Source organism: Culex pipiens, chromosome 3 (genome assembly GCF_016801865.2).
Source record: "Culex pipiens pallens isolate TS chromosome 3, TS_CPP_V2, whole genome shotgun sequence".
Lineage (NCBI taxonomy): Eukaryota > Metazoa > Arthropoda > Insecta > Diptera > Culicidae > Culex > Culex pipiens.
Window position 1 is genome coordinate 105411925 of NC_068939.1, and position 13002 is coordinate 105424926.

Consider the following 13002-nt stretch of genomic DNA (forward strand, 5'->3'; position numbering starts at 1 on the left):
CGCTGAGGGAGCTAAGCCTAAGAACAAGAGATCTTCCCAGATTTGTTACTTTTGCCTAGCTTGCTTGCTTAGTTAGTTTTAAATCTGGTCTGGTCTCTTGCTCTTAGAGCCTAACTCCCCAACCCAACAGAACTTTCAAACCCTTAGGACCGACCAAGACCCGTGCCGAACCCTAATTGGACTGAACACCCATTCAAAAGAGAGGAAGGAAAGAGAAGAACGATTTTAGTAAGAATGTTAAGAGCAGAATGGAGGGGGGGGGGAGGGCAGAGGGGTTGGGGGCGAGAGCAGCCTCAGAAAGCTGTGCATTCCGTCGCCCCCCGAAGACCAAAATTTGTTCCTGAAATTTAAATTCAAATTATTGCAGTTCGCTGCCTCGTCCCGGGCCTCGGACGAGGGACGGGGATGAGGGCAACTCTTTCAACCGACTAGAATTTGATGAGATGTAATCCTTTCAGAAGCGCTCGTCACGAATGCGACGAGCTAGTTGGATGTCCTTGGGCATGATCGTGACACGTTTGGCGTGGATCGCGCACAGATTCGTGTCCTCGAACAGCCCCACCAGATACGCCTCGCATGTCTCCTACAGCGCCATCACGGCCGAACTCTGGAACCGCAGATCCGTCTCCTCCGGTGGCCGGCGCCTTCATGGCCAACTGCTTCCGCGGTGATTTTCCCCCGGTGGACTTGCGAGCTATTTGCTTCGTGCAAGCCATGGTCCTTAATCAGCCTCCGATGAGATGTTACTCCGTCGAATGTTACAGTCAGAATGATGGTCTGAGCGTTTTTATTTTTTTTTTACCGTTAAATAAAATTTGTTTTATTTTGTCGCCAGTCCAGGGAATTTTTACATTTAAAGGGATTCAGCAAATTTTGCTTTTCAGTCTTAGGTGCGTTGTGGTGCTCAAAATGAACCGGAATGCTCGAGATTTCTCTAGTTTACATGGTGCAAAAAAAAAAATTGCCGAATGTTAAATTATTAAAATATCCTACCTAGCTTAATTAAAAAGCACGCTGTCTTAAAACTAACACACTCTCACACATTCAACCACACTCACTCAGGGGTACAATCCGCGGATTGACCCGTGCTCCGACACCAACGCCCTGTTCCGATGCTTCTCGGCCAGTGAAGCCAGCCTCGCGTCGACAGGTTCGATGCTAGCGAGCCGATGGAGGTCAGAGGACCTTGTTCTCCAGGGCTGGTTCAGAATCAGTCGCAGGAACTTGTTCTGGATCACCTGCAGCTTCTTCCGGTGGGTCATGGCACACCCCTGCCAGACCGGGGAACCGTACAGCAGCATCGGAGCCACCACCATCTTGTAGACTGCCAGCTTGTTCTTCAGCGATGCTTTCGACCGACGGTTAATGATCGGGTACAGCTTCTTGAGCATCGCGATGCCCTTGATGATCCTGTCGTCGAGGTGGTACCGAAACAGCAGCTTGGAGTCGATCAGCAGTCCGAGATACCGAACGACCTGCGACCAGTCCACCTCCGTTCCAAGCACCTTCAGCTTTGTGGTTGGTTTGAGCCGATCCGTGTTGCGGTGGGGAAACACGATTGCTTGCGTTTTCGCCGCGTTCACGCAAATCTTCCAGTCGGAGAGATACCGCGTGTAGACATCCAGGCCATTCTGGAGTTTGGTGACGAGATGTCGGATGTTCCGCCCCTCGTAGCTGATGGCCGAATCATCGGCGAAAAGGGAAAGCGTGCCGCCGCCGGGCAGAGGTGGAATGTCGGAAGTGTCCAGGTTGTAGAGCAGCGGGCCCAGGATGCTGCCTTGAGGAACTCCAGCTGGGCAATCGTACGGGTCCGATACAGAGCTTCCGATGTTGACTTGGGCGGTTCTCCTATCCAGGTAGTCGGAGATCACCTGCACCAGGTAGATGGGAACGTTGAACTGCATCAGCTTGTGTACCAGACCGTCGTGCCACACGTTGTCAAACGCCTTCTCTATGTCCATCAGCGCCATTACGGTGGTTTTCGAAACGGACTTGGCGCGATGGATCATTTTGGTGACTCTCTGCAGCTGGTGGACTGTCGAATGGCCCCGGCGGAAGCCGAACTGCTCGTCCAGCAGAATGTTGTTTTCCTCGACGTGGGCAAGGAGGCGGCGGTAGATCAGCTTCTCAAACAGCTTGCTAAGGGAAGGCAACAAGCTGATGGGCCGATAGCTGGTCGGGCTGGACGGATCCTTGCCGGGCTTGAGTATTGGGACTACTTTGGCCCGCTTCCAGGCAGTCGGGAAGTATCCCAGCTCCAGGCAGCGATTGAAGATGGTCACAAGAAGGGTTCGCGCTTTTTCCCCCAGGTGTTTCAGTACGATGTTGAAGATCCCATCGAAGCCCGGTGCCTTCATGTTCTTCAGTCCCTTCAGCCAGCCGGAGAGTTCCTCCAGCGTGATCTTTTGGTCGTCCGGCAGCACCCACGGCGTGTGGGCAAGTTGGTGGATGCTCTCAAGCACGGGACCCTCCATTGGGCTTACGATGTCACGTCCCAGGTTATGCGAGATCAGGAAGTGACCAGCGATAAGGTTGGCTTTTTCAACGGGCGTGACGGCAAGGTCATCGGATTTCAGGGGCGGGATTGGTTTGGGTTTTGTTTTCAAGATCTTAGTTAGGCGCCAGAAGGGCTTGGAGTAGGGTGGGATGGACTTGAGGTGTTTTGAAAACTGCCGGTTCCTGAACTTTTCTACCCTGACCGAGACAATCTTATTCAACTTCTTGAAAAGAGCCTTCCTACCTGGGTTCCCAGTTCTTTGGTACTGCCTCCTAACCGCGTTTCTGAGGGACATGATTCTCTTGGTTTCAGGGTCAATGTTCACAAACTTACTTGAAACCTCGGCCGTAGGGATGAACAGGTCCTTGGCCTCGTTCAAGGAGTCCTCGAGAACTAGCAGGGCACGGTCGATGGCTTCCTTCGAGTCTAGCACCGGGTTCTCCTCCACCCGGTCGTCGACATACTGCTTGAATCGAATCCAGTTGGCGCGATGGTAGTTGTGCCTCCTCAGACGCTGCCTCTCGTTGACCCTGGCCTCCAGGTTGAAGATCACCGGCAGATGATCCGAGGAGAGTTCGGTGAACGCTTGGAGTGGTGTGCAAAACTCCGACAAGTTCGTCAGGGCGATGTCCAGAGTTGAACCGACGCCAGCGTGAGAGAAGAACGTCGGGCTCTCCGGATGCAGGACGACGTAATGGCCAGCTTGAAGATCCTCCGCAAGTACGTTCCCGTTCCTGTTGTTGCTTGGATTGCCCCAGAGCGAGTGCCGGGCGTTGAGGTCGCCGGCGATGATGAATCGTGGAAAGCGACGCGTCAGCTTAAGTAGGTCGTTCTTGTAGTCGGCCAGCGATCCGTCAACGATCCGACATTGCTTGGGGCAGTAGACAGCCACGACTGCGACTGGGCCCGTCGAGGTGTCGACCTCAACTCCGACCGCCTCAATGAACTTGGTCTGTAGACTGGGTAGGACCCGGAAGTGGACCAAGTGATGCACCAGGACAGCGACGCCGCCCTTTTTGCAACGCGTTCTCTCGAGTGTAACCGGAACGTAGTCTGGCACCCAGACTTTATCCCCCGGCTTAAGGTGTGTTTCCGAAATGGCAGCGACTTCAATGTTGTTTGATCGAAGAAAGTCGCTTAGTTCCAATGTTTTCCTGCCAATAGAGCAGGAGTTCCAGATGAGGATGCGGGTTGGGGTGTAATTATCCATAAACGATTTGATAGGTGAACTCGAGGACCGCCATACTCTGTTCCTCGACTGTTTGGCATTGCATGAGCTTGGCATACATGATCTTGAAGGTGTTGAGGAGCTCAGCCGCGGTGAGCAGTTTGGTTCTCGGTCTGGGGCCATCGCCGGGCGGGTTGGGCTTGACTCCTGGAGTTGGGTCAAATCTCTGGAAGCCGGGCGGAACCGGATTCGGAGCTGGCTTAGGCCGCAGGCCCGGAAGCGGAATTGGCTCGAGATTCGGAACTCTGTTGCGGTTGGGAAGAGCTGGAAAGCTCTCCTGGTTGATTGGGGTTGGCTTCGGGCGACCGTTGTTCTTCCGGGCAGCCACGTTCTTCCGGAACTGAATAAATTCAGCACGCTTGGGGCAGGCACGATCGGTCGACGGATGATCACCACCGCAGTTGCAACACTTGGCCACCAGGATTTCAGCGGCACACTGGGCTTGGTCGTGGTTTTCACCACAGTTCGGACAGCGCGAGGCGAGAAAACAGTTTCGGCCGCCATGGCCGAAATTCAGGCACTTCCAGCACTGGGTAACATCCCGATGGACCGGGCGATACTGCTCCCACTCGACCACCACGTTTGCGACGGCCTTGATTTGCTTGAGATCCTTCAGCGTCGTGCTCCCCTTCTCCAGGTGGAGGAGGTAGAGTTGGTCGCGGAACTTGGTGTTGGTCTCCTTTCGGCGGATCTTGTGGACCGCGACCACCTTCAGGCCACAGTCGGAGAGGTAGTCGGTGAGTTCTCCTTCCTGCATCTCGTAGAGGCCCCTCAGGACCACTTTGAACGGCTTGTCCGCCGGGATGTCATGCGTGAAGAACGCAGCTTTCTTCTGCCGGAGGTACTCCAACACCGCGTTGAAGTGGGGCTTCGACGGCACGATGATTTTGAACCCATCCGTGCACAGTTTCATGGTGGCCTTGAGGCCACGTTTGATCAACGCGTCGAGGTCGGCCTTGAGGTTGCCCTCAATCGACCTCACAAAAAAAGGCGGGAGCTTCTCCTTCCGCGGAACGGTTGCCGGCGAGGTTGCCGGTGCTGGTCCAGGATTGGCGAGCGGCGCGAACGGATTTTTTCGCCAGCAGGGGGTCACCCGGCGGGCCGGGAAGGGGGCTGCCCCTCCTCTTCTTCGTCATCGTAACTGACTCCTACTCCTTATCCTCCAAAACTTTACTTGTTAACAACGAGCTCTTTCCACGTCAGCGTCTAGAGACTGAATGATGATGGTCTGAGCTCTGGCGCGCTTTGTTATATATGATTTTGGCCCTCTACTTCCCCTCCTTTTCGCGACCGACACCAGTCGCGTTGCTTGGATGATTTTCCCCTCAAATTAGGTACTTGACTCATTTTGCAAGCAAAATCACTACATTTTGAAAACGTATTAAAAGATTCAATTGTTTCTATAGTAAAACTATTAAGCCAATGTTTAATAAGTCCCTCTTTCATGATTGAAGATGTAACTCTTTCGTGAATGATTTGGTAGTCCTGAAAAGGACTGTTTAGTTTGACTTTTCTTGGCGGCAGCAGCATTCTGAGCCGGGGCGGTCTTCTTCGGCTTCGGGGTCTTCGAGCTTCTTGGCCGCAGTTTTGATAGCCTTCTATTACATTGGAGACGCCGTGGCCTTTGTCCTCTACACGGCACCAGCGGCCTTCCGGGTTTTTGCCAGCTTCAGCAAACTCGTTGCACCGGTTCCTTTGCGTCGGGTGAACGCCTTCCGGATGAAATTTAACTGCTTGGCCAGGCCGCGATGTTCTTCTTAATAACCCGCGACGATCCGTTTTTCGGTGGCCGGCGGATGGTCTGCTTCTTTCTCCTTTTGCTGCTGCTGCTGCACCTTCCACGCCGGTCCGATGTGGACCTCTCGAGTGCTCGTTCCAAAATGACACGCGCGGGCGATGTTTGGTTGCTTAAATCGATTTGGATATGGCAAGCGGCTCAAAAGGGGCGCGGTCTCCAACGCATAAACTTTTTTTGCGCGTATGCATTTGAGACCGCGCCCCTTTTGTCCCGTTCTCCTATTCTGCCGACATAAAAGCAGCCAAACCTCGCACCCGCGAGTCATTTTGGATCGAGCACTCGAGAAGACCGCATCAGTCCATCGCGGAGGAAGCAGCAGAAGGAGAAGAAGAAGACCAACAGCAGAAGCAGCAGAACCATCCAGCCATCCAACCAGAATCTTTCCTCGGGTCGGCGGAGGGCCAGCTGCAGTCGCAGAAGCAAACAAGGCCGCATCAGTTGCGGATAGGAACGAGTAAAATGACCGGCAAAACGACGATTATCGCCGCAGTGTGGTGAATCGTCCAAACATAAACGGCCCTTTTAAGGGCCACTAATTTATCACGAAAGAGTTATCCTTCAATTCTAAGCAAATATTCTATCCTTTTCTGACCTTTTTAATTAATCGATAGCAACTCAATCTCATTTTTCGGCGCAAATAGTTTAGAAACTCGGCTGTCATTTTCAGTCATATTTTGGTGAACCGCTTTGAAGTGTTTTTCAAAGTACTGTCATCGGGGGTGACATTAGGTTTGGGGGTGAGATTGTGTCATACAAAAATGCAGAAATTTGTATGACCTCATCTCACCCCCAAACCCAATGTCACCCCCGATTACGGTACCTTCAAAATGTATTTGAGTTTCAGAAAAATTGATAATATAGAGACAAATTCTTTCGTGATTGATTTATTGGCCCTGAAAAGGGCCGTTTGATTACGACTGAACCCGGTTCGCGAGGTCATCCCCGTTCTCCTCCACGACGCTCTTCCACCTTTTGCTGCTGCTCGATTGTTGCTCCCGCGCGAGCCCGATTAGGCCTGTTCGAACGTCCACTGCTTCTTTATCCTCATGTTGACTGCTGCTTCCTCCTTTTTCCGGCTGCTGTGCTGCTGCTGCTCCGCGCCGGCCTGACGTGCACAGTTCGAGTGCTCGTTCTAAAGTGACTTGCTTTTGCGAAATTTTCTGCTTATATAGCGGCACAGCCGGAGAACGGCACAAAAGGGGCGCGGCCTCGAATGCATACGCTCGCTCTGATTGGTCATCTGCCCGATTTGAACTGAAAAATGACTCATTTTGATTGCATGTTTTAAGCGCTTAAACTATGTTTAGTCAAAGTTATTATGTAATAAAACGATAGCTTAAGTCTTCCCCTTTCGACTGGTGATTGAATCTTCTGGATTAATCGATTGGGGGAAAAGATATAAGCGTTTGAAATATGTCAATTTTTTTCGCACGCTTGTGACGGTTTGGATCGAATTTCTGAACTGGCCCCCCAATATAGTAAGTAGAGACATAGTCCTATGTCAAAAAAAAGTTCAAGATGGTATGTCAGAGACATAACCGAAAGACATAGGACAGTATAGGGCCTTAAATTTTTATTAAGATTGCTGATGTTTTCGGATTGATAGTGAAATGTAAAACCAGATTATTTTATTTTGCTTGATTGGAAGATTGCAGAATAACTCTTTCGTGAATGTTTTGGTGGTCCTGAAAAGGACCGTTTAATTTTTGCCCTGGAATAAAGAAATGAGATTAGGCTTGATCCTGGCTGGGTCCATCAGCGGTGTTCCAAGAGGGCGGGGGGATGGTTTCCTGTTAATAAACAATTGATGATGGTTGACTGAATAATTAAATACGTTAAATATATGAATAAAGTGGGAAGGAGACGGCGTGGCTGGAAGGGGGAGGGAAAGAAGGGAGGGGGGGGGGGCGGTTGTTTGGTAGGTTTTAGTGTGTAGTACAGTATGTTTTCGGATAGATAGTGAAATGTAAAACCAGATTATTTTATTTTGCTTGATAGAATTGTTGCAGAGTAACTCTTTCGTGAATATTTTGGTGGCCCTGAAAAGGACCGTTTAATTTTTGCCCTGGAATGAAGAAATGAGATTAGGCTTGATCCTGGCTGGGTCCATCAGCGGTGTTCCAAGAGGGCGGGGGGATGGTTTCCTGTTAATAAACAATTGATGATGGTTGAATGAATCATTAAATAAGTTCAATATATGAATAAAGCGAGAAAGAGAAGGAGTGGGTGGAAGAGGGGAAGGGGCGGTTGTTGGGTAGGTTTTAGTGTGTAGTACAATATTGTTCTGCTTCTTAAAGTAATATTTACATTTCATTTGGTTCCTGATGTAGTGATGTTAATGTTTGGGGGGAGGGGAGGGGTCAGTGTGTTTAGTTAGTGTTTACAAAAGTTTTCTGGTATACTTAAATTAATGAGTTTACAGTTCATTTGTGAGTTTGTGTTAGTGTAGGTGTAACTGGTAATTTACATTTCAATTTCTTCTTGTAAAATCCGATGATAATATCGTCGTGTCCGGCTTTGAACGTTTATGGATCAATGCAACTGAGATGGCTCGGGTTCTTCAGTTCGTAGTACAGACAGCATGGGTCTGTGGTAGGAAAAATAGCATACATACCGCGAATTGCTCGCCACATGTATGCCTCTGGTAAATGTGAGATCAAGGACCGTTCCACGATTTGTGGTCGTCTGTCTCACGTCGTTAGCTAAGGATAGTTGGAAGTGCTCGCCCATAAACTTAATGAATTCGACATTTTCTCGTTTGGAAACGTCGACATTAAAATCACCGGTTACTACCATTGGCAAACCAGTGCGGGCAGTCTGGAGCAACTTCCGTGCCAAAAACCAACCTTTCTGCTTCAGTGTGGTTCCTGGGATGATGTACACCGAGAACAGCAGTACCTCAGTGCCCATCACATCCACTGTAGCAGCGCAAACGTCACCGTATTTATCTGCCACACCGAAAAGTTCGTCTCGATCTTGACTCACCAATTCGGGAGTATACGGGACTGCCATGCTGGTTTTGGTCGTCGTCTTTCGATAAATTGCCACACCGCCAGATCTTGCGTCATCCCTTTTGGACTGGACAACACAAGTGTAGCCTTCAATCTCGACCGAGGAGTTATCATCCAACCACGTCTCGCTTAGGGCCAAGTAGTCTACACTGGTCAGTATGGAATCGATCGATATATCCTGGTGATGAGCGCTCAAGCTTTGGACGTTGATTGTCATCAGGGTGCATGCTGGTCCACTACTCGCCAACACCTCAGAAAAATCGTCTCCGATCGTTCGATAACGGTTATTCCTCAAGCGCTTGTATTCGTCCCGCAACTCACGCATCGCTGGAGAGTTGTTTGCCTTGGCGTGGTGGAACACAGGCTTTTCCTTAGACGGATCTAGGGAGGGATTGTCCGCGTAGGTCAAGTAGAGTCCTTCCAGCGAAGTAACCCGTGACAAAGCAACGTACACCAGCCTTTGCTCCTGCGAGCGACTGTACTGGTAAACGACCTTGGAGAAAGTTCCACCTTGTGACTTGTGGATTGTCATGGAACAGGCACTCGCAATCGGAAATTGAATCCGCTTGCATTTGATCGTACCTCCAAGAGCGATGTTCACGTGCTGCTTCGTGATGGGGGTCCAATCCTGCTGCAGGAGATGGGGTCGGGCGTTAACGACTGCCTGCGCCTTAGATCTTGCAATGGTTCCGATTTTCTCCGTATCGAATTGCAACCAGAGTCTGTAGATCACTTCTTCGCCGGCGTCGTTTTCCCGCATCTCCACATACTTCAGCTCGCCGATTGCTCCGTTTACCAGATTATCATCGCCATCGATGTTGGTAGTGATCATGTAGGGCTTTCCAATGCAAAAACGAACCATATATGGCAGCCCACTCGTTTGGGCTGTGCTCATTTTATGTAATTTCGTTCGTGCACTGGTTGCCTGAGCGGATGTGCTGTGACCTGTGATCATATCGTCGGCAAGACAGTCCAGACCCTCGAGCCCACTCAACGCTTCTCTGTTGAATCGATCGACATCAACGTTTTGATGGAACAGCCAAACGGCGTTGGGAGCTTCCCGTTGGCAGTCCTCCACTGACTTGAACCGACTCTCGATCAGCGTCTTCTGTTCATCCGTCAGTTTCTTGCCTTCGCCAATCGCGGTGAGGATGGTGGAGAACACCACATCGGTCTGACGCATGACCTGATCCAACTCGTACAGTCGGATGTAATCCCACAGCCAAGATCCACCAATCGAATTTCTCGGAGCCTTATAGATTGGTAAAGCATTGACTGGATTCAGCTGATGTAAATCTCCGGTAAACGTAACGTTCTGGTTAGCGAATGGGTGAAGGTGGTCCAAATGAATATCCTGCAAACGTATGTGCATTGTTCTGAAGTTACCTGCGCTAAGCATACTAACTTCATCTACAATGTGGAGCTTCACGTTCCGGAATTCATTTCGGTACGTCTGCAGCCATTCAGGGCTAAGCTTTGAGTCACTCTGGCGCGATATTGCAATGCGGTAGGCACGATGGACCGTAACACCGTCAATGTTAACGGCGGCTTTGCCTGTCGACGCACATGCAATATACGCGTTGTTGCGAGAGTTGTGACCTTGGCTGTACCGGTTATAGGTTTCCATCATCAGACGCAGTGTGAACGTTTTACCACTACCCGCTGGTCCAGTCAGGAAGATCTGCATCGCTGGAATTTCAGGATCAAAGCTCGTCAGTCGATGGATGATGTGGAGGATCAACATGCGCTGCTTCTCGTTAGCCTGCCGCATCCAGGCACAGTAGTCAGCTTTTGGCATGACATTCGAACGTTGTTTCACAATCGCTCGCAGTGCAGAAGTCGGCAGGTTTTCGATGTCATCGTTGTTTGGCTGCATGTCGATGCTCCTCACGTACTCGTTGTGCTTCTCCGTGGCGGCTCTCTCTTGCTCGCCATCGCCTTCCTGTGCGATTATTCGGAGGTATTCCTCAACGGTCTGCTCCAAATTCAACTCACAATCGTATTCCTTACGTTTCGCGATGAGCTCTGTCTCATGCGAATCGTACAATTGGAGGAATTTGTTCTGGTCCAGCAGGTCGACTCGTTCATTCCGGAACGGCAAAAACAGCAGCACTGCCTCTCGCTTGTACTCGACCATTTCGCTCATCGGGTATCCTCGCCATCGCAGGATTTTGGCAGTGCCTCGCAGCTTGTAGCTGTTTTTGGTGCTTTTCATCGGTGCATACCATGCGACGAAATCAGCCAGGCACACATCCTCCAATCCATCGCGGTCCTCATACTTCTGGACGATGTTTCTGGTCCACACGTCCGTTGAGTCGTCGTCGAGTCCCTCGTTGTCCATCTGCTGGTGTCGCTTCCGGCATCGGGTTCTCTCATTTGGCCACATTGTCGGCACAAATTCGATTTTCCGGCTTGCTTCGGACATCGGTAACCGGAGCAAGATCCACGCTGCTTCCTGTGAGCACATCTCAACACTGTTGAGTACTCTCACGCCCAACTTCTTCAGCAAGCCTTGATAGTCGTAGTCGGGATACTGCTCCTGCAGCTCGAGAAGCTCTCGGTGAAACGCGCTGATGCCTCGATTTGTCTTGTTGACGTAATCAACCAAATAAGAGGCGCACGAGTACTCGTCCATGATGAACTGCAGATCACTGTTGGAGCGAAGTACACCGCCAATCCAAACGTTGAATGGATTCATGTAGAGCTGATTCATCGGACGCTTGAAGAAGAACGCTGGTCGCTGTAGCCATGCACGAATCACTTCGAGGTAGTATTCCTCGGTACACTCACAATCGGCCAGAAAGTCTTCGAGAGTTTCGAAAGTCTTCGTTTCCAGAATCTCACGAAACTCGAGAGCACGTTTCTTCAGTGCAGAACGACGACTGTCATCAGCCGGAAGGGGCACCAATACCCGATCCTCGTTCATCGGCCAGTACGGTATGTTGAAACGACAACGTTTATCGTTGTGTTTGTAACACGTACGTGTGTGAGCGTGCTCTTGCTTCTTGCCAAGCAGTGGTCCCAACCAACGGAAGGCATCGATGGAGCAGAGAGTGTTGATCATTTCAATGGTGGCGGGCATGTCCTCGGAAACGTCCTCACGAGGATCGTTTGCACACCAGAGCATGATGTGGGCATGCGCGCTACCACGTTGTTGAAACTCGATCCGCTTGAAGTAATCCACAACGTAGTATTTACCAAATGGACTGAACCGTTTGGACTTCAAGATGCGCATTATGACGTCAACAAGCTTGTCGATGTATGCAACACACGTCACGGGATCTTCAACGACCAACTTTGCCTTTTGAAACGCGCTTAACTCCGACAGCGGGTCGGCCAATTCAAGGTCATCGTAGTCACTGGACAATTTGTGCAGCACCTTCAACAGTTCTTCCCATTGAGTTTCACTGGCGCTCAAGGTGAGAAACATTGTTGGTTTACCCAACTGTCGAATCATGGCGAAGAGGTCCTGTTTGCGTCCTTGCCAGTACTGCACAGAGTTCGGCATACATTTGAAGAAAGCCAAGCCAATCTCCATCATATTCCTCTGGAACTCTGGATCGCTGAGCTGGGCACGTGTGACGTTATCTGTTCCCACAGATTTGAAGTGGCATTTGAGCCCTTCAATCATACGGCAGTATAACACCTTCATGGCCATGGCCAGAATGTGATCTGGACGAGCACCCCGTCTGTCAGCTCGCCTAGCTTCACTGCTCGCCTTGTTGAACACAGTAGCTTGTACGCCTAGCTTGATCGTTGTCGGGAACCCATAGTATATGTCGGGATTACTCAACTCCTCGGCATTCTCATCGTACAAAATACTCGAGGGCATTCGGTTCATGGTAGGGCAAAGCTCCAGGTACATGTCTTCGTTCCACATCGCAGTTTGTTGCATGCTAGCCAACAGCTCGGCTTCATCTTCGATGATATCCAGTGGCATTGCTTCTTCCGCCCGCGAGGGACCCTCCTGTGGATCTGCTCCGAACGCATTCAATCGTTCTTCGTCAAAAGTAATGCCCTCACGTTTATACAACGGAGTAGTTACGAGATACTTGAGCCAAGCATAAACAGTCCCCTTGCAAACCCACCCCGAGTAATGGCTCGATTTGTGTGCAGTGTGCTTCTTGAAGCTCACATTAATCGCACAGTCATTATCAAGATCGCGAGGAAGAACCCGAACCATCTCCTCAACGTCTACCGGCACATTGATCACCTGCCCAATGATACCATAGTTGCCCAAAGCATGACACAGACGACGAATCACCAGAAAGATGAAACGGGGAGAAATCAGCCGCTTGCTGATCATATCCAGTTTGGGAAGACCCGGTGGTATCGGCGGGTAAACAAATCCGTTGCTTTTGGACAGGGTTGGGACCTTTCCACGATTCAAGCTGCTGTTGCAGGTTTGGCACACCATGAAACCTTCGGTTGAATCAAAGTCGCCGGCTTGTACCAGTACATTTCCTCC

General features: G+C 50.5%; 1 protein-coding gene and 1 pseudogene across 1 annotated transcript; both read right to left on the reverse strand.

Moving 5' to 3' along the window:
- Positions 1–259: 259 nt before the first annotated feature.
- Positions 260–716, reverse strand: LOC120421904 (histone H3.1-like; annotated as a pseudogene).
- Positions 717–7808: 7092 nt separating this feature from the next.
- Positions 7809–12087, reverse strand: LOC120421879 (uncharacterized). Its single transcript, XM_039585177.2, has one exon. The coding sequence runs from the start codon at positions 12073–12075 to the stop codon at positions 8056–8058; it is 4020 nt and encodes a 1339-aa protein (XP_039441111.2). The 5' UTR covers positions 12076–12087; the 3' UTR covers positions 7809–8055.
- Between the last annotated feature and the right edge of the window lie 915 nt (positions 12088–13002).